Genomic DNA, 24851 nt, shown 5'->3' on the forward strand with positions numbered 1-24851 from the left:
AGTTCCTTCTGGTTGAATCCGGATTCCTTCATCTGTACTCTTGGCTGATATAAATTTTATGTTTGAGTTCTTCATCGTCTCTGTAATTAAAGACCATTTTTCTTTTGTTCTTAAAATTATTGGTGGAATCCTCTCTTTGGGTTGTGCCCTGGAGTCGGTCTCTATTCTTTCATCAGGTTGTGCTGTTAAGTCCATTGGAATTGTTCTTTCCAAGGGTTGATGTATTATTTCAGGATCTGCAGCTGGCGACCCCTTCTTGCGCTTCTTTCTGCTGACAATCTGATAGTCTGTAGAGTAATCTGAGTCCACTAGGGGCTGGTCGGTAACCGGCGACATAATCTCTCTGGTGTTAGTGTTATCTTGAGAAGTGCTGGGGAGAGGGTCAGGGGATTGACAGCCTCTGTTTCAACCTCTTCTATTTGGTGGATTGCTGCCTTTCTTGGCCATTTCCTTTGTAGCAGGCCTCCTACATGTTTGAAGATTGCCAATAGCTGCTTAATGTCGAGCTCATCCATAACTTGGGAGTCCATAACTTGGCCCAAGAGAAAACAGCAGTTGATCGAGTTTCCCGAGTAGTTTGTAAGTGATCCTGTAGTCTTTGAGAGTCCACTAGCTAATCCCGTAGACACCTTAGAGTAAGCGTCTACCAGAAAAAAGTTAGATTATTAGGTGACTATCCTAAACAAGGAGAAAAGGAGTTTCGGGAACTTACTTGGACACAGTGCAGAGACCTACCTCCTTAAAATACCATTCATCCACCACTGGTTCTCAATGTGGGTGGGGCCTGCCGGCCATCTGACCTCTGCATATTTCATACAGAGGGGGATTGTAGTGGGTCTCGAACTGTCTTATTTCCAGTGCAGTGAGAGCTTCCCGAAAAACCTTATATGAAATTCAACTAGGCAGAGTCTAAAGGAATACGTCCGATCACAACGATAGCCTCATATATATCTATAGTTGTGGAACAAACAGCATAAGCTTCCTTTTACAATGATAATCAACCACTGCACCGGCTTTGATGTATATATACACCAATAATGACATGGACGCAAAGCGCCCATTGAAGTTAATATAACCTTTAGATATTTTACAAATAATATGGATACGAAGCGAATATTTTTAATATATTTTATTTGTATGGCCGTTTATTTTTGTATAGTATTTTTATATAATTGTTTGTACATAACTTATGTGTGGATAGGGAGTTGAAATTTGGGGGCACATTGCAAAAGTGGCTAAATCAGTTCATCAAATCACTTGGTTACTGAAGAATACTTTGATGAGCAGAGATAAGCAAGTTATTGTTCCTTTGTATCGAGCCTTGAAAAGACCCCATCTTGGCTACTGTACCCAGATGTGGGCGCCAGGGGTTCTTCTTGATGGAGAGGAGGTAGAGAGGATCAAGAAGCTAGTGACCAAAATGATAGCAGGTCTATTGAACGAACCTTATGAGAACAGGTTGAAGATTTGTGGGTTGCAGACTTTGGTTGATAAGCGGAAGAGGGGTGATATGATTGAGACATTCAAATTACTGAAGGATTTCTATAAGATTAATATAGAGGATATTTTTTAGAGCAGGTCTGGTGGTGGGAGGACTAGGGGCCATCCATGGAAACTGGGCGTGAGTGTAGTTAGCAAAGATGTTAGAACTAAGTTTTTTGCATGGAGAGTGGTGAATGAATGGAATAAGTTGCCAGAGTCTGTTGTGGGTGCCATGACTATGAGTGGGTTCAAGGCAAGGTATGACAGATACTGTGTGGAAGCTGAATAGTTGTTGACATAATGTTTAGGGCCTCCCTCGATGAGTCTAAGGACTCTTGGAGTTACCCATAATAATAATAATAACAATAATAATAATAACTTAGCTGCGCGTAGTGCGTATGTTTTACGCTTCCGGTGCCGTGTGCGTCTCTCTTGCCCTAAAGAATTAGTAGTTTTTCTTTCCTTCATCATGTTATTGTTTGTTTCATTGGCTAGACAATTTCTGAATGCCATCTTGAGAACTCCATAATTTGAAAAGACCAAATAGTGCAATAAATCGTTATCCAATAGAAATCGCGATTTTGCCTAAGTGGGCGGGATTAAGTGACAACATTGTTTTTTGGCGCGAACTGCCATGTGCGAGTGGTCGTGTGTTTATGTATTAGGAAGGGTAATCATTAAATATAGTTTAGGATATCAAATACCTGTCGATTAATAAATATAATAAAATATATACAATTCTTTGACAATAATAAAATGCAGTTATTTGTAAGTATGAATTCTGTTATATGAACGAGTAAGTCCCCGAACACTTAACAAAAAAGATTAACAAGTTTGATTGAATGAGAAATATTGTTATTGCATTGCGCAGTATTACAGGTGATCTCAATTTATTAAGCAGGATGCAATTATATTTCATAACTGTGAATGTTCAGTTTCTCCAAGATTAATAAGAGTAAATATACCCAACAATTTATATCCTAGGTATATTTCATCCACATCTAATGGTTGTCTTGATCTCTATTTTGCATATTAAAAAGAACGAACACACTAATTCTTCTCATGTCTAGCACTCTTATGAATTATGTTGGTGCTTTCATTCTTTGTATTGCCTTCTGTTAATAGATCCACAGTCCCTTTATGCATATGTACATATATAAAACTGAAACACAATCCTATTATGCATTTGACCTCATGGTCTTAGTTACTTTGACTGTAATTACAAATAGCCCAACTGTTATGTACTAAGTTGGGCCCAGTTGTTTGGAATTGCAACTAAAGTAACTAGGTCCATGATGCCACTGTATTATGACTGTTAATTGTGTGTTCTTTTGGCTGGTTTATCTGTTTTGTAAGATGAAACAACCAAGTTTCCTAGATGAAAAAAAATTCTCCCATACTTATATGATATTGGAATTTATATCTTCCTTTACCTAATAACTCACCTTTTCACTTTACTGAATATTTTGTATGATTCAGGAAATGCTTATTACTCAAATGATATTTTTTGAGGCATACAAAGGTTGGTCGATTGGTAGAGCCTCTGCTACTAATGGCTCGCAAAAAGTTGAGCAAGTTTGAGCACGTTAGTAGTTGGAAGGGGATTAATTGTTCAATACTGTTGGCACACTCCCTCGATGAGTCTTTGGACTCCCTGGAGTTGTCAAATAATAATGATAATACAACTTTCTAGCATTAGATTAAAGATGGCAAGAAATTATCTTCTTGTTTATTCCTTTATCCGAGTATAAGCAAACAAAGTTTGCACGTGGATAAAGGAGTAAACAAGAAGATAATTTCTTGCCATCTTTAATTTAATGTATAACCAAGTTTAATTAAAAAAAAAAAAATACTAATGCATAACTCAAAATGTGACACTCAAAAGAGGACAATGCACTGGTGCAGCAAATAGTAACTGCATAAGACTTTTGATTGGACTGACATGGTCTAATAATGTTCCAACTACTTATTATTTTATCAGGGGTCTGATGTGGCTTAAAAAATACCACATTTAAACTCTAGAGTAGGGTTCTTGTATTATTCAATCCTTAATCCACCCACAGTACCAATGTTTGGTGGGCTTACTACCTGGAAAAAAATTCCTACAAATTGAAAAGATACTTGGATATTAATGGGTCTAATTATCTTAGATATCTTAATGTGTTGAATTCAGATACTTATGTGATATAAGATTGGTTTGGTATTTACGTAAAATAAAAACATGAATTCTGTCCACAAGAAGTTATAAACCTCAAGTACTTCTGAGGGTTAGGTAATCAGGAAAGCATCTGAAGACCATTGTGATAATTCCAAGCTCCCACTTCTGTCTTAAGTAGTGTGAGGCTACCACACAAAAAATAATGTGGTATTACAACGACAATGAAAATTCTCTGTCCTCTGAACACATTTATAACATAATGGGATTTTGAACCCACAGCCTGTTGGTTGGTTGGATATTGGATGTGTATCAGCTGATACTCATCCACTATTCAACCAGCATTACTGCTGCTGAATGATTTTGTTTTATTTTGCATTATTTTGTTTGTCATTGGATATATTTTTTGTTTTCCCATTATGAACAATCTTGTCTTCCATTTTGTTCATAATGCGATGTTGCAAGAACAAGGAACTTTGTATACGCCAGTAAGGAAGGAAGTTGGTCTCTAGGAGAGTAGATAAGGACAGTCAACTTTGTATGAGGATCAGAAAGCAGTACAGAAATTATATTTCTTTAAAACACTCTAGCTAATTTTCTGAGGTACCACAAATACAGACAGTATTAATAGCGTTATTGTAATCAGTATGTTGAAGAGAGAGTGAGATATGAGATGGGGTGGGGGATGAGGGATACAGAACAAGTATGAAGTATTGGTCATTTTTTTGACATTGTAGTTAACATAACTACCAACTACTGTTCCAACCAAGCCTTCCTCACAGTCAAACTATCCTTAATTCATTCCACCTTCCCATCTAATGGAAGGTGGAATGAATTAAGGATAGTTTGACTGTGAAGAAGGCTTGGTTGGAACAGTAGTTGGTGGTTCTGTTAACAAGAATTTTTATGATACCATATTGGGATCATAAAAATGATGGAGGATGATCAAAAACTTGTAAGTGTACCTACCATTGTGGGTAATTTCTGTAAAACTGAGAAAGATTCGTCTCTGTGAGATGAAATGTTAAACATGGATTCATTTCCTTGTGATGCCTTCGTTCCATTAAACATGAGCTTAAATGCAAACTCATGTTTTAATGGAATGAAGACATCACAAGGAATTAAAATCATTTTTAAATGCTTCCAGTATTTTATCTCTGTCACAAACAAGTCATGTACACCATTTGTTTATGACAGACTGCTAGATGTTGCATGCGTGCAGAACCTGTTGTTGTCATTTTGGAAACATCATAGTATAAAAGTACTTACCTTAGTCATAAAACTTCTATTGTATAGAAAGAAAGATTATAGAAAATTAACCTAGGCAGCTAGAAGGAATGGGTATTGGAATGCCACTGATGATAGATGATTTGTGCCTCTCAGAATAGAGAACCAAGGGGGTATGGCACTGATGGTTTTGAGTGGTGATGCAAGGTGGGCAGGACAGGATATTGAATGAGATGTTGGTATAAGTTTGGAAATGATGAGGAGGAAGATGAACAAGAAATGTTTAGACAAATTAGCCAAGCAAGTTTATGTGCATGCACACCCACCCAACGTGTTACTTCACCATATAAGAGTATATTCAGTATTGTGCTTTTAATTATCAGAGAAGCAAGTTGATTTCTCTCACAATTGAATACATGAAGAATTACTGAACACACACGCACACATACACACACACTACTTACCTTTGTCATAAGACTTCTATTGTATAGAAAGAAAGATTATAGAAAATTAACCTAGGCAGCTGGAAGGAATGGATATTGGAATGCCACTGATAGATGATTTGTGCCTCTCAGGATAGAGAACCAAGGGGGGTATGGCACTGATGGCTTTGAGTGAGACTCACTCTAGAGGGATGGGAAAGTTCTGCTGGGTGAAAGCGCATACTGGAATAGCAGGAAACAAGAGAGAGAGTGGATTAGTTGGCTAAAGAAGCAGCTAGAAACGAGTTACCAGAAATTCTCAAAATCTGCTATAAAAACACTTGCAGAAGAGAAAAGCCTAGACATGTGGGAAGAAGAATGGAAAACATCAAAAAATGGATCAACAACAAAAGAATCCTTTCCTGGCATCAGAAGCAGACTCCGGCTGAAAAAACACTCCATTTCTCCAAGTTTAACCATGCTACTAACGGGACATGGAAAACCAAGACACTACTTACACAGTCCGGATGCCCCTAATACAACAGGTCATAACTTCCGGAGACAAGTGGCCAGTAGTGTTAAAACAGAGACTTATCGAAAAGTATTACATAGAATTAATTAAATTTGCTAATAAAATCAACTTCCAGTCCTTGTGATCTAACATAAATACTGATATGTGAATTATACTGTATAGTGTTAATATATGTATATATAAAAATATAAATGTAAATATGAAAATTATACAAAAATATAAATAGAAATGTTAATCAGTACTTGTAAGCTACATCTAATATAAGCATTGTAATGCAATGGAGCATGTAGGAATAAATTATCTCCTAGTAGGGTTACTATTGGGAGGAAAATGCAAAACACACACACACACACACACACACACACACACACACACACACACACAGTGATTGCTCAGTTTACTGACCTTCAAATGAAACTTCATTTAACCAACCTGGTTAAAATCACTTCATCATGTGAAGGATTATGATTTATCTTTGTATAGCAGTTTTCCAGGTAGAAGTTTGATATTCTAATTTAAAAATAATAGAAATAGGAAAACTTTAATTGCTTGTAATCCTTGAAATAACTCTTAAGTAGATAATATCTTAACTTGTAAGTGCAGGTTTGGCAGTATCTAATTATTGGTGATAATGGATTTTAAATAATTAATATTATTTTCTTTCTAGATGGTGTAATATTATAGTTAAAAAAACATGTTCTCTGGGGATTCTCTTTTAAATACAGAACTTTTATCAACTTGTAGTGCATTAGGTTCAAATGACAAAGGCATATATGAAAAGGACCCAGAATGTTTAGGTTTGTATAAAAGTGTTATATAAAATAGTTGACTAATCAAGTTTTGGTGTATCATACTGTATTTTTTTGTCAGGCAATTAACAAAATTTGTTTGAACATTGCACATTTATCATTATCGCTTACTTTCTCCAAATAGTTCATCCTGGCTATATTTTTTTTTTATATGTTAAAATAATTATATTTATTTTTCTTTACATTTTAGGCATTCTTACTAACAAGGCTGATGACTTCGGTATGCCTTATAGGCATATTGTGTTTCTTGGTTATGTACTATTTCATGTATTGTATTGCACTGCACCATCAATATATTTGATAAAATTGTATGCAGGATTACTAGAGCCTCTGTAGCTCAGTCAGTATAGACAAAGCCCTTTGGTTGGAAAAGCCTAGGTTCAATTCCCATCCAAGATGTGAGGAACCTTTATCTGGTCTCTCTTTCAACTAAAGGTGAGTTAGCCTGTCTCATACAGAGGTAGGGGTTTTTTTCACTTGGAAACTCGGGTTTTTCATTCCCCCAAAACAGGCAAACCAGCCCTGTGAACACATGCATCTACAGACATAGGATACACTGGGAGGCATAGGGCTAACCACCTTATCCTCGAGGCAGTCGCGGTTTCGACTGCCTCGAGGCCATTCCTAATACAAATGTAACAGGCCACTAGGCCTAATATGTGTAAAAGGAATAATAATATGATGATGATGCAGGATTACAACTAAAATTAGTTTGATTTACCACTAGAGTATCCATTGTATAGAGAATTTATATGTAAATGGTATATATATATATGTATGTATATATATATATATATATATATATATATATATCAAGTAGTTTATTTTGACTGTATATACAGGGTGATCAAAATTAAAGTATCCTTGTGGAGCACCACTCAGTGGTACTCCACAAGTGATCAAATGCTGCCAAACTTTAACTTCACAGGAATATTGTGCAGAAGCAATATCTGAGAAAAAAAAAAAGTATTTCCATATTTCCAAAATTCACTACCAGGAGTACATTCCATACATCATACACTGTATGATGTATTGAATGTAGATGCAGTAATTTTTCTGTGTGTGTGTAAGAAGGAAAAAAGTGACAGAAGCTTATATAAATAACACATTTTTATATACTTTCATTATGCATTCATGAGTTGTACTGTTCAGCGTGCTGCCTTTCCCGATACGCCACAAACTGCAGCCTTTGCACGGTGTGTTCAATAGCAGAATGTAGTTGGTCTGGACTGATGTTGCCTACATGCTGCATTATACTGTCTTTTAGCACTGGAAAGTTATCAGGATGATCCTGATAAACCTGCCCTTGAGGAATCTCTAGAGCCAGAGGTCACAGGAGATCAGATTACATGAATGAGGCAGCCATGCAGTGGGTTGGTTGGTTTATGGTTTATTGGTGCAAGAACAGCAAAGGCTACACCAGTACACAAGGTCAAAGATTACAGCAATAAATAAATAGTCAAATAGGGGGTGCTTAAGGGTCAAAGCTGTATAACTGAGAGGAGACCTCCACATAGCCTTTAAAGGAATGCGGAGAACCGACCAGGGCTTCTGACCTAATGTCCAATTCTCACCTTCTCGTGGTGCACCCTGTTGGGTATCTACTTTGATACTGAACGAACGAGGATGGGCTGGCAATTTGGGATTTAGCCGACCAAATTGTATTCTTATTGGTTAAACCAAAATAAAAAATGATGGTACAACATGACAAAATTTCATGTCGGCTGGAGCGTCGCCCGGTTAAACTAGGCCCCCGTTGTTTTCGCCAGGGAACCAGGGCGAACAGCGAAAAGTCAGCTACTGGAACAAATCTGAAAACAAACCCCAACTCAACATCACCAGAGTTAAAGATCGGTACTATCAACGTAAGAAGCCTGAATGGCAAAGAAATGGAGCTAGCTGAGGAATTAGATAAGTACCAGATCGACATAATAGGGGTGACTGAAACAAAAAAGACCAAAACTGGTGAGATCTTTCTGAGCAATAAATACAAAATGTTATATTCAGGCAATAACAATCAAGGAAAAGAAGGAGTAGCCATAGTATTCAAAACAAAATACGAGGCTAATCTTCTTGAATGGCAGTCAGTCTCAAGTAGAGTAATGTGGGCAAATATGAGAATGGGGAACTGGACAATGAGACTTATTTGTGCCTATGGTCCCACAGAAGGTTCTACTAAGGTAGAAGTGGAGGAATTTTTTGAGGCTTTAGAAAAAGCAACTGACACAATGAAAAAGGAAAAGTTGGTCCTTGTTGGGGATCTAAATAGTAGAGTAGGAAATGATTGTGAGACATGCAAAATTATTTTGGGAAAATTTGGAGAAAAGAGCAAAGCTAATAATAATGGCAAATATCTGTTGGATTTCTGCTCAGGACATGGACTGGTTATTACTAACACCATGTTCCAACATAAAAATGTGCACAAATTCACATGGAGAGAAGAGGCTAGGAATAAGAAAAGTCTCATTGACTATGTTATTGTTGATAGTGATGTTTTCTCCCTGGTGCAGGACACCAGAGTGTACAGAGGATTTGAAATTGGAAGTGATCACTATTTAGTCTTGAGCAGGATAAAATTGAATTTCATATTGAAAAGAATAACATGTAAGAAAGTTTTAAAGCGAATAAAAGTTGAGCAGCTCTCAGATGTAAACTGTAGACTAAAATACAGAAATATTATTGAAAAGAAAATGAAAGAGTTTGAGAACAGGAATCAAACCTTGGAGATTCAGTGGCAAACTCTGAAGGAAACATTGATTGATTCTGCCAGAGAGGCATGTGGTGAGGTTGTGTGCAAAGATAAAAAAATCAGAACTCCCTGGTGGACACAGGAAGTTAAAGAGGCAGTGAAGGAAAAGAAGAAAGCATATCAAAAGTTCCTGGCAAATAAGTCAGCTTTTACTCTTACAGAATACAGAGACAAATGTAAGAAAGCTAAACAGTGTGTGAAACTAGCTAAACAAAAGTCATGGGAGGACTTTGGCAAGAATATAGAAAATAAATATCAAGAAGGTGGCAAAATATTCTGGAGGTTGTTGAAGAAGCTTAGGAATGGAGGAAAGAGTGCTGTAAAAGGAATTAGAGATGATAAAGGTGAAATGAAAACAGGAGAAAAAGATATCTTTGAAGTATGGAGTAATTACTTTGAAAAACTGCTAAATGAAACAAGCAGTGATGACAGCACAGTGATAAAAAACACTGACCAGGCATGCAGTCAGGAATACATATCCATACTTGAAGTAGAAAAAGCCATCAAAGGCTTGAAATGTGGAAAGGCAGCAGGAGTAGATGATATTCGACCAGAAATGCTGAAGTATGGTGGTATAAGAGTCTTACAGTGGCTGCACTGCATAGTTCAGAAAGCCTGGACAGAGGGATGAATTCCTGATGATTGGAGTAGAGCTCTCATAGTACCCATATATAAAAAGGGAAATAAAACTGAATGTGAGAATTACAGAGGTATTTCCCTACTGAGTGTTCCTGGCAAGATCTATGCAAGTATACTTGAGAAACGGTTGAGAAGAATTGTGGAAGAAAAGCTTGGTGAAGAACAAGCTGGATTCAGGCCAAATAGAGGCTGTCAGGATCAGATCTTCACTTTACGACAAATAGTCGTGAAAGCATGGGAATATAACAAAGATCTGTATTTAAGTTTTGTCGATTTGGAAAAGGCATATGACAAGGTGCCAAGAGAGAAGCTATTCAATACGCTGCAGTTATATGGTGTCAATGGGGCATTATATCAAGCAATACTTAGTCTTTATTTGAGTTGTGAGTCAGCAGTTAGAATTGAAGGAAGTACAGGAAGATGGTTTAATGTTAAATCTGGTGTGAGACAAGGATGTACATTATCCCCTCTGTTATTCATTATCTATATGGATCACATTATGAAGGAATGTGGTATTAAACCTGATATCAAAATTGGAGATGTTAATGTCAGCTCTTTGCTTTATGCGGATGATGTTATACTTCTAAATAAATCCGCTTCAAGTCTGCAAGCTTCTCTGACTAAATTGAATAGCTGTTGTAATAGATATGGTATTAAGGTCAGCAATAAAAAGACAAAGACAATGAAAATAGGCAGAATCATTGAAAATGTCAACTGTGTTGTGAATGGAGAACCTGTGGAACAAGTAAAACATTTCAGCTACTTAGGCACAATTTTTACTGAAGATGGTAAACTAAATATAGAAATAGACAACAAAATCAGCAAAGCTGGTATCGTGGGAAGTCAATTGAATAAATTCATATGGAATAAGAAAGAAATTAGTCAGAACACTAAATTAGCTGTATACAAGACTGTGTTCAAACCAATTTTAACTTATGGATCTGAGAGCTGGGTCAGAAGTAAAACACTTGACCAAAGACTAGAGACCGCAGATATGAGAGTCCTGAGAAATATTAGAGGCGTGAACAGATGGCATCAATGGCAATATCATATTAAAAAGAGGATATTAGGAAAGAACTTGACATTGTCAGCATCCAGGAATGTGTTAGCAGAGCTAATCTCAGATGGTATGGTCACTTAAATAGAATGGGAGAGGAAAGATTAGCAAAACAAGTGTTCTCTGCCAGGTTGGCAGGAAAACGACCCAGAGGAAGACCAAGATATAGGTGGATTGATACGGTACAAAGTGCCTTAGACGATAGAAATATAAGATCTGATAATGTTGGAGTCTTGACAAGTAACAGACTGATTTGAAGGAAAATTGTAGATAGGAAGTTAGTAATGATGTAATTTTTTCATGTAGTACTGTCATATCCTGTACACCCCTTGAGGGTACATGGCAGGAATTTGATGATGATAAATAGTCAAAGACAAACTAGTAAATAAACAAGCAATGTAGTGTCTACATATAAATGAAATTACAGCCAGAGGTCACAGCAGTACACAAGGTCAAATGCTACAGCAGTACATATAATCAAAGACATATAAATAAAATTGCTGCAAAAGTTACGGCAGTATACAAGGTCAAAAGTTACAGCAGTATATAAATAGGCAAAGGCAAACTAGCAAACAGTATGCATGTACAAAAACCAAGCCAAGCCAAGCAATGTACTACATATAAATAAAATTACAGCAGTACATAAATAGTCAAAGAGAAATTAGTAAACAATATGCATGTACAAAAATTAAGTTTAGCAGTCCAGTACCTACATATAAACGAACTACACTAAAGGAAAGGATACATATAAATGAAATTACAGCAAAAGTTACAGCAGTACATAAACTGTCAAAAAGAAATTAGTAAACAATATGTTAACAAAAATTAAGTTAAGCAATGCAGTATCTACTTATAAACAAAATTATGGTCAAATGTGTTTGAGTGTATATGGCTTTGGCTAGATAGGTAAAAATTTCATTCCTCTCTCATGTAAAGTGCTGGCACTCCACCAGAATATGACAAATAGTAAGACGTGTATTACATTTTTCACACACAGGAGGATCATCAGCCCTCATTAAATAAGAATGTGGAGCTAGCAAGAACATCTCTCTCTCTCTCTTTTCTTTCTACATTGACTAGAATGCTAATGCTTAAATTCAGGCTTAATGTCATATGAGTTATTTGCTGATGCTTCCTGCTATGATGACTGCCTTTGAGTAATTAGCTTTGATTTTATAAACTGTCTGTTGTCTGTACATGGTACTGTCAAACAGTATGAGCTGATCTAGCAGCTGCATTGGTAGTGTCTCATTTTCCTTAATTTCAGTGTGGCTGGGAATCCAGAACAATCAAACATCAAAATTAAGGGTTTTCATTTTATATAACAGGTGTAACACCTACAGCACTGGATGTGGATTATACATAGGAGAGGAGATAATAATAATAATAATAACAACATTAGCATAGTTTTCACTGATTATTGTCTGTAGTATACTAGTACAAGACAACTGCAGCATTTTTCTAACAATGCTTGCATTAAGAGTACTGTTTTCTATGGAATTATTTATACCTGTTAATCACTTATGACTTACATTGTTTCAAAAAAAAAAGTTACTATACATGTTGATAATTTCTAGATATCATTATATATAGAATTTATATTATGATTAATATAAATTACTATATTAATTTTCTCTGATTTTTTTTCTTCATCTAATTTCAGAGTGTGTAAAAGATCTGATTAAATTCTTAAGAAGGGATGATGAAGCACATGAAATTCGTAGACAGCTTGGAGTCATCAAAGTGTTACAAACAGATTTATTGCCCATATTAAAGCAATATAACAAAAATCAGCCTCTCTTTGATGTTGTTTTGAGGTAAAAATCTCTTTTTTCAGTTGGCACTTTCCATCATTTCAAACTAAAAATTACGGAATTTCAACTTAGCAGTAACATTCACCCACTGAGAGAAAGCTAAACCTAAAATTTTTACATATCATGCAATATAAATATTCCAGATAAAGTATATTTTTACTTCAAATGTATTTATTTTTATAAGGTAGGTTAATCTAATGGGTTGCAATAAAGTTGGGTGAATAACAGTTGCTTATATTTTTACATGCTTGAGGAAAAGTGGAGGAATGGTTGCAGTCAGTTTAACAGAATAACGCTCAAGTAAATACAGTAATCTATCATTTATCCGACTATACTGGGAAAGCAATCTGCCATCTTGATAATTGAGTTGTTGAATAATTGAAGTACAGCTGCATGGTGCTGTGCCAGAAGTTAGTTTGATATACGAGGATTGTTGTTTTGAAGTTCCATGTTAATAAATGGTAGATTACTGCAACTGTAGAAAAGGCGTAAGTCAGAAACAGAAAGTGACTGCAGTGAGTGTGTAAGAGAGGGGTCCCCCCAATTTCAAGACAAAGACTACAACATCCAATTCTGGACGAATTGGATGTTGTAGTCTTTGGGAAGGTTGTTCCACAGAACTGAGATAGATGGAATGAAAGATGACTGGGAGTAATAGGTTCAATGTGTCTGCAGTTTAACTATAAAAGGATGTTGGGCAGTTGCTACTCGTGTTTCAGTAGGTTTAGCAGAAATGGAGGTGGGCATCAAACGGTGTCCTTCGAAATATCTCTAGAACATAAACAATGGGTAAACTTGATCATTAATGAGGTAGTGACTGAAGCAAGTCTGTAAGAGAGAGATTATCAATTAACCAAACTGCTTTCTTCTGAACTGCATGAAAAATTTCTACAATTCTTGCACCATCCCAAATGTGCAGTCAGTATTCCAAGGTTGGGCAGATTTGAGATTTGTACAGAATAAGCAGCTGGACAGGAGAGAATTAATGTCTTGCATGAAAAAGCATGCCAAGTTTTCAGGAAACGGAAGATACTATAGAAGTAATGTGATTATTCCAGTAAAATAAAATTCCAGAAAAAGACTAGTAAAAAAGAGATCTGGCCTTGGAGCACATCAGCATTATCAAAAATAAGTGGAGAACTAAGTTATTTTTTTGTGAGAAAACAGGCAAAAGTGTGTTTTGGATGCATTGAATGTGACCATGTTGCTGTCTCATTGCAGAATGGTATAAAGATCAGAATTAGACCAATGTTTAGAGTAGTTATCATACATGATATTGAAGCTTAAGATGTTTGAACACTGCAAGGCTTGTTGTGTAAGTAGCATGAGTGGAGAGTGCTATCATTAGTAAAACTGTGAATAGGGTTTTCAGTCAATGAGAACAAGTCATTTATATGAATCAGGAAGAGGGTGGGTGAAATGACAGAGCCCTGAGGGACACCTGTGTGACAATGCACACTAGCAATCCAATTACAAAGGGATGTTGGCAGTTCATGCGACAGTAATTTGTTGAGAAGCTTTCGATGCCAGACCCTACCAGATGCCTTGGAGAAGTCAGGTGCAGTGGCATAGGTTTCTCCAAACTTTTCCATGGCATGTAGTGCAGAGGTGGGTGATGTAGGTCAGAAGATCTAGATTGGAGAACCCCATAATGGTGATTACTAATTAGCTAACAGTTCTCCAGGTGTTGAAAAAGTTGATTGTTGATGACCTTCTTCATTACTATGGACAACACTAAGGTGAGAGCAATAGGTCGATAGTTGGATAGTAGACACTACAACTTTTTTGAATTGAACAACAAATGATGGAATTTCATCATGATCAGAAGTCTTTTTTGGTATCCAGGTTGTTCAAGATTTTTCTAATGTCTTTCTGACTGAAGGCTACAGGAGGCACATAATGCAATGTTCCAAGTAAAGGGGGGGAGGCTGATTTGTCGCATTAATGGGTTAGAGTGGATGGCTGCATTCACAAAAAAGTTTGACTGTTTTGCATAGGAAGGTTGTGATATCTGGTATATTGGCATCTTGGTAAGCTGTGCATTCCTCATGGAGCATTGAACACCATGCGGATGCACTTGTTTTCTATGATTCATATTTTTTGACATTTGAGTCAACTGTATATTAATGGGTTAGAGTGGATGGCTGCATTCACAACTTGGCAATCTATACGTCATTATAGGTCTGATTATTGTTTTGTATAGGAGCAGCTTGATTTCCATGCCTAGCCAACTACATTTGTTTAGTAACAATTAAAGTCGTTCTATTGCTTTGTTTGCTTTTGAGCAGGTGTAATCTACATGGGATGCAAAGTGGACTCCTTTGTCTAGCTGTATTCCTAAGTATTTGGCAAAGTTTCTGATCTTCAAGATAGGAACTGATAAGACTGATCAAGCCTAATGGGAGTTTGACGTTAATTGGTTTATAGAGTAGCCTTCTATGCCAGACCTTGTCGAATGCCTTTGCAATATGAAGACTGATGGCACCAGTGTGCTGCTCCCATTTGTTTCTCACACTTATGTGTTTCATGACTCTCATGATTTGTTATACAGTGGATTGATTCTCACAGAAGCCGAACTACTCGGTGGGTATGAGTTATTTTTCTCTCATGATTTTTTGCAGTTTTATCAGTATCCCTCATTTGGCAGTCTTTCCTAGGCAAGAGAACAGGCTGATTAGGTGGTAGTTCTGAGGGAACTGCTTTGCTTTCCCCAGTTTCAGGATTAAGATTATGCCAGGCAGAAAGTAGTGAAATTTTAGCATCTTATTAATGATAGCTACAAGGTGCATAATGGCTTTGTGGGGTAGTTGTTTGGTGACCTCCTGTGTCTGATGCTTTCTTTTCTTTAGTTTCTTGACTATTTCTTGTATTTCAGCAGATGATATTGGTTGATGTAATTTGGGATATTTGTGCATTTCAGCATGCAGTGTACACTTGGGTGAACGTTCCTGTTTTTTTGAACTGTCAGTGAAAGCTTCTGTTTTCTCAGCATCATGATAGACAAAACCTGTTTCACCATGGATTGGTTGGAGGAGTTTGTTTTCTATTCTGAGATCCTTTGTCATCTTCCATAGTGAATGATCCTTGGTATTTAGGGATAGCAGTTTCATTTCCCACTATTGGTTCTGGTGGTTCCTCAGTGCTTGGTGAAATGAATAGAGCTCTGTTGAGGATTTGTGGGTCCTCAGGGACCAGCATCCTGTGGGGTAGTTGTTTGATGACCTTCTGTACCTGATGCTTTCTTTTCTTTAGTTTCTTGACTATTTCTTGTATTTCAGCAGATGATATTGGTTGGGTGTCATTTGGGATGTCATCTGGGGTGAACTTTCCTGTTTTCTGAACTGTCAGTGAAAGCTGTTTTCTCAGCATCATGATAGACCAAATCTGTTTCACCATGGATTGGTTGGAGGGGTTTGTTTTCTATTCTGAGATCCTGTGTCATCTTCCATAATGAATGAACCTCGGTGTTTAGGGATAGTGGTTTCAAACTGAGGTCCTCCACCACATTCAGCATGTTTTGAGTTCTAGAGTTCCTACAACCAACAATATTCCTTGTGGCGGTGAAATCATTGAGTATTTTACTGTTTCAATTAGTGGTCCTACTATTTCAGGCTGGAGTTTGGTGTTTAAGTCGCCTGCTACCTACACTGCTCAGTTCTAAATCAATTTCAAATACCCGTTTGCTGGTAGAGTTATACACAGATCAGATTTCCAGGCTACCTGCATTGGCTGTCTGGATTTACACTCCTGTGATCTCAATGTTAGCTGTTGAGGATATTTCAATTTTGCTGTGCTCAATGTTGTGTTTGATAAAGATAACTTTTTCCTCTGACCTTGGCGTTGGGCCTGTCATTGCAATACAAAACATAGTTTCTGAGCCTTGGATTGTCAGCTGGACAGAGATGCATTTCATTTACCAAGATTAAGTCAGCATCATGATGCATCATAAATTCTTGAAGCTCGTGCATTTTGTTTCCTAGACTGTTGGCATTCCAGAATATGATTTGAATGGAATAAGGTATTCATTACCATCATTGATTAGTGTGAGAATTGCTTGCATTTGTCTCACAAACGGCTTTTTGACTGGGGTTGAATTTGTAATGTCCAATAAGCATGTTGAATGGCTGCAACCTTGACAGTTTTATTGGACCCCTTGGGTTGCTGAAATTCCGGTTTTGTTGCTTTTTTTCGATAACATTTCCACATATGCCCTGTGTAGGTTTCGGTGCATCTATGGATTTTTGAGGGTTGCATTCAGTAGGTTTTTCTCTGTTTTGTTGTCAGGCTGGGCTTGAGTTTGTTTTGCCACTTTCTTGGAGATTGTGTTTTCTCTACATCCTTTGTAATTGGCAGGGTGTGGTCCACCGCAGTTGACACGTTTTGCTCTGGCTCTGTTCTCTGTTTTTTGCATAGCATATAGTCATTGCGTGATTTTCCTCACACTTGCGTTGAATTTTGAATGAATAAAATTCATTAGGAATTTGTTCAATCACAATTTAACAAGTTAAACCCTGAAAGGATATGCTTGCATCCTAGTATATAATATATATCTTGACAAATATCTGATACAGTGGTTAAGAAGAAAAATTGTGGATATTTCAGTGTAAAAGAATTTCTACTAGATTGTATATTTGATAGTGAAGTTTGGTAAATTTTGTATTACTTGTTAAGATTCATACACAATGAATTGCTGTATAAATTGCTTGTAACAGAGTGAGAAAACAAGGTCATAGTACAAGGGCAAACCATTGGATTAAGAAGTTGCCCCAAGCGGTATCGCGTGCGTACGGCACGTGCAGACCTAAGATGTTCGGAGAAGACTCTACGGAAGTGAGACCCACGTGTACAATAATAACGAGACTGGATGAACAACTTAGGTTACAGAGAGTACCGGTAGGGGTTTAATTTAAAAGGGTTAGGAACTCCCCCCCCTCCCCCAAGAGACTTTTTGGTGGTTTTCTCTTCTCGATCGTTTGGATGTGTAGTTTGCTGGGAGTTCTGCTCTCACTCCCGGTAGTAGCAGTCGGAGATGCTGCATAGTAGTTGGTAAGGCTGCAGGTCTCAAGCCCTATGATGAAAGGATAGACGTCTAGTACAGATAGTAGGCAACTCATGGGAAAGCTCAGCGACTCGGTAGCATGCTACGCGAATGCAGAATCACCGTTCGCTAAGAATGTTCTTGACATAGGCTCGATATACTAGCAATGTGTAGACCAACCAATCATCGCAGGAATCCCAGCCATAAAACCGATGGAAAGGAAATAGTTTGGAGAAAAAGAATCAAGAATTGAAGGAACAAGTATAAAGGATCATCGAGTACGGTATTGTAACCTTTTGTTAAGTAATGTGTGCGAGGAAGAGAAATTAGCTGTAATTTAAGAATTAAGGACTGATTAGAATAAGACAGGACTATAGTGCATTGATAACAGTTAAACAAAAGGAAAAGGAATGTTCTTTACATGTGCTGATTGATAATTATGTCTTAAAGGGTATTGAAGTGTCTTTATTTGAGTAATTTAGTCAAAGTCTGAAGTATGAATTTTGTTTTATGATCTAAGAATGCTAGATTATGTTTCTTTTAGAGAAGTGTTTCTATGATATTCATATTTGTTTAAAATGTAAGTTATTTTGTTTAACATTCTAATAGTAATGATTGATTATTCTTTACACTGTATGACAACAAATATGATAAATAAACTTTTGCTATTTTTAATTTGATTGCCTGTGTCTAAGAATTCGATGCACCACTCATAAATTATTCGAATCTAAGCGGGAGGGAATAAACGATAGTTAAGGTCATGACTGCAAACAAAGGTCAATAGTGGGTACATCTGCAAGTTCACTTTTTGATTGAGAAACTCTTTTCTTAATCTAAGGGTTCTGGGTGGCGCAGCAATAAAAAACAAATTTTCCCAGAACTTTAAGAGAGGCAAATTTCAGAGGCTTTGTCACCTAGGAATTGGCTCATCCCTGAGGCAATTCCTTTGTGTTCTCAGTACCACCATGTGACATCCAAGGAGAGGTATACTATACAACATATAGATATATAATAAGAAAATTAGGACGTAACACTTGACACAAAGAAACTCTGCCTTACAGTAGTACTGTTAATGGCCAGATTTTTGGCAGCAGTGGCATTGGCCATTGCATTCCCTTCATGACCAAGTTGTGCAGTTGTGAGGTCAAAGATCTTGAACTGTTCTTTACTGATTTTGACCAGCACAAGTGACATTGGCCATTTGTCTTTTTTTATTTTATTTTATTTTATTTTTTTTTATGTTGGGCCCATATACAGGAAGTTGGCTGGTCAACCTATAGTACATTAGTACCGTATATGGGTGATGGGTTGTGAAAGGAGAAACTTGTTTACATTTGATTTGAACACCTGTATATTGTATTCCTTGGGAAATATGTCAGGGAGAAGACTGTTCCACAGTACTGCAGTAGCAGGGATGAATGAGGAGGAGAAGAAACACTTGTTCTGTGGGTTTCGAGGTGTACTGTAAAAGGATGTTGGGTGGCAGCTGTACGTGTTCCAATGGGCTTAGTACAGGGTGGGGGAATTATTGATGCTGTTTCAGATGAACCTTTCCCATGAAAGTATTTATAGAATATACAGATTGCAGAGACCAAGTGTCTATGTGAAAGTGGGGGAATTGAGTTGGTGAGGGATGAGTCATTTATTAGTCTAATTGCTCTCCTCTGTATCGAGTCAAGCATTTTGAGGGAGCTTTTTGGAGCCCCACTCCAGATGTGAGAGCAGTATTCGAGAGCTGGGCGAATTTGTGACTTGTATAGTGTTAACAGCTGTTTAGAGGTGAAGTAGATTTTGAGCAAAAGAGAAAACCTAGTTTTTTGGAAGCTGAGGATGCAATGGTTGTGATGTGTTTATGCCAGGAGAGGCTTGATGTAAAGGTAATTCCGAGAAGAGAAATTTCGTATTGTCTGTGAATTTGAGTGTTATTGAAAACAATGCTGGGGGAAAATGGTTCTTTTTTGTGAGAAATAAGACAGAACTGGGTTTTACTAGCATTGAAATTGACAAGGTTTTCTGAGCCCCATTGGAGGATGGCTTGGAGGTCGGAATTAAGGGCGGTGGTGGTTGATGTTCTGTGGGTCGAAGCGAGTTGTGTAGGGTTTGTCAAATGAAAGGGAGGAATATAGTGTGCTGTCATCTGCAAAACTGTGTATTGGGTTAGAGGTCAACTGAAGTAAGTCATTGATGTATAGAAGGAAGAGGGTCGGTGAGAGAACTGAGCCTTGGGGGATCCCGGCATTAGTTGGATGGTGAGAAGATAGGGAGCCGTCTACCATCACACATTGTGTGCGTCCAGATAGGAAGCTAGCAATCCATCTGCAGAAGTCCTGAGGCAGTCCAAATGATGGGAGCTTGCTTAGTAAGTCTTTGTGCCAGACTCAGTCAAAGGCTTTGGAGATATCAAGTGCAACTACTTGGGATTCACCGAATTTCTCCATAGCGTTTGTCCAGTGATGGGTGATGTATGAGAGTAGATCTCCTGTTGAACGACTTTGGCAGAATCCGTACTGGTGGTCGCTTATTAGCCGGATACCTTCAAGGTAGATTAGGAGTTGAGAGTTGATGATTTTCTCCATTACTTTAGATAGGACTGAAGTGAGTGAGATAGGACGGTAGTTTGATGGCAGTGATTTGTCACCCTTTTTAGGAATGGGTTGAATATAGGCCAGTTTCCAGGTTTTGGGATATATACCAGTGGAGTAAGAGAGTGTGTACAAATGGCATAGGATAGGAGTCAGTTCTGGTGCACAGACCTTCAGGACAATTAGAGGAATGCCGTCAGGGCCAGGAGACTTTTTTGTATCTAAATTAGATAATAGGTTTATGATATCTTTATGGCAAAAGGATAATACAGGGGGCATTGTATGTTGGGAAGTTGGAATGACTGGAGGGCATTCACCATTGTCAGTTATATGTGCATTGGAGGCAAAGTGTGATGCCAGGAGGTTAGCTTTTTCTATGGGTGATGTTGCAAATGAGCCACCTGGGTATGATAGAGGTGAGAATAGTGTAGGGAAAAAGTTACGGCCAATTGCCTTGGCAAGGGACCAAAAGGCACGGCTGCCATTTGGACAGCAAGCTTCCTGCTTTTTGTTCATTCAAAATCTGTTTTGGAAGTATTGATAGTTTTCTTGCATTTGTTTCGGGCTTCAGTGTAGGCATTGAATGAGGATGGGGTTCTTGATTTGAGCCAGTTGTGGTATGCCTGATTTTTCATTTGTACAGCCTTGACACATTTTTTGGAGAACCAGGGTTTAGTTAGGGGATGGCAGGTCTGAGTAGTGTGGGGAATATATGTTTCATGCCAGTGAGGATCGCTTTGGTGATGTGTTCGGTGCATATGTCTGGACTGGAGTACCGAAACAATAGTCTAACTATGGGAATGAAGCATAGTAGTCTCGGAGACTCTCCCATTTGGCACTGTTATAATCCAAACTACTCTTGTGTGGGAGTAACTGTGTAGGCATTGTTGCTTGGGGCAGAGATGAGCACTAAGTTGTGGTCAGAATTACCCAGGGGGCTTACTACATTCACTGCATATTTGGAGGGGTCATTAGTAAGGAAGAGATCTAGGATATTTGTAGAGTGGTTTGGATTATCTGGTATTCTGGTCGGTTTATGAACAATTTGTGTGAGGTCATTAGTGACTGCAAATGTTTCAGCATCTCTGCCTGCAGGATCTGTATGACTGGAAGAGGAAAGCCAATTGGTGTTATGGACGTTGAAATCACCCAGGAGGATGATATCGCTGTTTGGGCAGTGGGACTGGAGAAAATCAACTTTTAAGGAGAAGAAATGAAAGAGCTCTGAGTGATTGGTGGTATTAGGAGAGCGATAGAGACAGCAGATGAATTTGAATGAGTGGGGGAGGGATATCTTCAGCCAAAGAAGGTCGAAGTCAGGCGATTCCAAGCTAGTTGTTCTCTGGCAGGGTATGTCAGAGCGGATATATGCACCCTTGGGTCGAAAGAAGTTAAATAGTGTATAGTTAGGAAGGTTGAGATGAATAGTGCTGGGGGCAGGTGAGATTTGAGTTTTGGTTAAAAAGAGTAGGTGGGGTTTGGTGAACTGCAGGTGGTAGTGGATGCTGTTGAGGTTAGAGTTGAGGCCGTGGATGTTGGTGAAGTGGATATCCAAGGTTCTGTGAGGCATGGATTTGACCCCAAGGGTCCTTCACGTTTCCTATGCAGTGCCTGCATGCTGGTGTTCTTGGTGGCTGCTGGCGTCACTTGGTTTTTGTACTAGTTTGGATTGTTTGTAGTCTATTACCCAACTGTTGTCTCCATTTTGGCGTTTTTCTTCTAGTTGTTTTTGGAGTTGGCATCTTTGTTCTCTCTGGGCAAAGGTTAAATCAGGTTGAACACGTATGAGCGACTGGGGCAAGTGTCCTTTAGCTTGCTGTTTATCACTGTTGTAAATTTGGTTGTGTTTATTGGTGAGTCGCAGGTCACTTTCACAAGACGTGGATAGTTCGTTCCATCCTTTCTTTTGTTTATGGGTCCGATACAATGGTTTGATGATGTTTCTGGGATCGAAATTACATTCCCCTGCAAGTTTGCCGATGTCTTCTTTTAGGGATTTACTGTTTTCTGTCGGCATGTTCAGGTTAACAGCGTTGAGTTTCCTATTTTCGGCCTCGAGCAACTTGTGTACCGATGATGTGATTAATTCACAAAGTTCGTTAGCAGGCACGGGTGCTTTTGCAGTTGGGCGCTTCTAGAACGTCTAGAAGCATCTAGAGCTTTGTTTCCAACATTCCAATTTTGGAGGGGAAGGTATCGATCACGATATTAAGCTGCTGCTCGAGGTTTGTGACTCTTTTGCCTAGGTTTAGTATCTGTTTTACAGAAGGGCAGCACATCATACAGAAGTAGGGCTGGTGAAAAGCTTGTGCGGCGATTCATTTATCTTCGCAAAATATGTATCCGGTTGCAGCAGAAATCGCACAATATACCTTTTTTCCCCCTTCTTTGACTTCGGATTCACAGCTGTGGCACTTCGCAATGTCATTCGGTTTGTTGTTGATTGGCGGCACTACACTGACGGGACTTGAGGTAGTCTTTCGTTGTTGGCTTTTGTTGCCGCCATCTTTATTTCGGAAGGTAGGCATAGCGCTTTCATGTGGCTGTTTTTTGGTGGTAAAATATAGCAGATTTAATGGACTATGGGTATTTATGAGTTGTATTGTAGTAGTCAGCCGCTTAGTACCTTCTGTTACTTTTCTGTTTGCTGCTTATTTTGTACAAAAAACACTTGCAGTTACAATAAAATGCGGGAGTACAAATTTAACGTTAATTATTCGCTGGCACCACCTACACAACTCACTTGTCTGCTTTTAACATGCAGTTTACTTTGGGATGTAGTCCATGATTCTGGAAATTAACCAGAATTTGGTCGTCACTGAATCAGTGATGACCAAATTGCCTGGTAATCAGCAACTATCTTTGATTGAATGCGGACGCCTTCAGCTTAGCCTTGCTGAACTCTATTTTATGGATTTTTAGGACTGAGGCTAATGCAGTCCACTGTATACTTTGTCTCGCTGTATGACCGGTGGTAATCTTTCCCTTTTGTTGTTCTCTGCATCCTTGGGTGTATCTGTATTTTCATTAGTTGTTTCCTGTTTTGGAAATGGCTGCACCATTTCCAAAACATGGCTACAAATGTTTAAAAATGTTGACAAAATAAAGTAATACGGTTGTTAATTCTCACTATATATTATGCGTGATTATATAAAAATAGGCTTTAAGTGCGTTTAAAATGTACGGCAGCTAGAGTACCACTTTCCATCCACTGCTGGATATAGGCCTTCCCCTTGACTTTCCAGTTCTGTCTGTCTCTTTAGTCAATGGCCATGATCTCATGTCAAACCTTTGTGGATCATCCCTGTATCTTGTTCTTTGGTGACCTTTCCTTATCTTGGTATCCACTCATTGCTTAATTTTGTACACCTCTTGTCTGGCGATCTACTAATATGGCCAGTCCATTTCTATTTACATGCTTCACAATATCTTCTGCTCCAACCATTTCTAGTATTTCTTATTCATTCTATCCCTTTTTATTATGTGGAGCATTCTTCTCTCCAAGGCTTTTTTGGGTCACATGCAACCTTTCATGGAGTAGATGATATATGACTACGGTGACCATACATTCTTTATTTAAGAGGAGGACAGTCCTTTATTTCACTGCTCTGTCCTTTAGATTTATTTTTTTTCTAAAATGGCCATTTTGTCCTTTATTTTGTGAATTGAAATAATTAAATTGAATATTGGGGCACAGCAAACGGCCCACAGAAACATGAAACTGTCATTTCGCTGGCACTCGCTAGTGGTGTGGAATATATGGCTGTGTCATTGATGTGTGTGTACATATTGTACTTGACTGTGTGTAGTGTAGAAGCTGTGGTAGGAGTGAGTGGACGTAAGCGTATCTTTTAAAAACATTTTAAAAATTGTTGAATTATGCTTATGTCTCTCTGGATCTAATGCTCCCACTGAATGAGTATTTTCATTAGTGAACAATATGTGGACCAGTGAAAAAACCCAATTAAAAATCGAAACATTGAAAGCATGCATTTATACCAAATGCAACTTTGACATGAATTGTATACAGTTTTATGAATTTTTAAAACACAAACCTGATTTATTTAAAAAAGTTCATTCTTGTGAAAAATATCAAAATTAAATTTTTTAAGTAATATGATTGTTTAAAATGCTATGTACATGTTTATATTTTACTAGGGGGGCTCTTCCCCCCCTGGCGCCTATGGTGTCCAACTCTCCGAGTTCCGGGCTGGTAAGCCGGTTCTCCTTCAATTCTGATGACTCGAGACATGAGACAACAATGTGACAACAACGTGTTTGTTTCATGATGGCAAACACATTGTTGGACGTTTCAAAACAATGAAGAGACAAAAAACATGACATA

At 38.0% G+C, this 24851-nt stretch overlaps 1 protein-coding gene across 3 annotated transcripts in view; it reads left to right on the forward strand.

The window, feature by feature from the left end:
• The first annotated feature begins 2119 nt into the window (after positions 1-2119).
• The window catches only part of LOC150093816 (protein timeless homolog), a 671138-nt gene continuing 648406 nt past the window's right edge, over positions 2120-24851 (forward strand). For 2 of the 3 annotated variants that reach the window (XM_090412553.1, XM_090412554.1), the window contains exons 1-3: positions 2120-2250; positions 6486-6615; positions 12736-12889. In XM_090412553.1, coding sequence (XP_090268679.1) covers positions 6513-6615; positions 12736-12889 — 257 coding nt within the window. In that variant the 5' untranslated portion in view covers positions 2120-2250; positions 6486-6512. Of the gene's footprint in view, positions 2251-6485; positions 6616-12735; positions 12890-24851 lie in introns of those variants that run through there. The other variant, XM_090412555.1, reaches the window with a different exon arrangement.

This window comes from Typopeltis vanoorti, chromosome 23 (assembly GCF_054136105.1).
Source record: "Typopeltis vanoorti isolate ZY-2024b chromosome 23, IOZ_Tvanoo_1.0, whole genome shotgun sequence".
NCBI classification, from domain to species: Eukaryota; Metazoa; Arthropoda; class Arachnida; order Uropygi; family Thelyphonidae; genus Typopeltis; species Typopeltis vanoorti.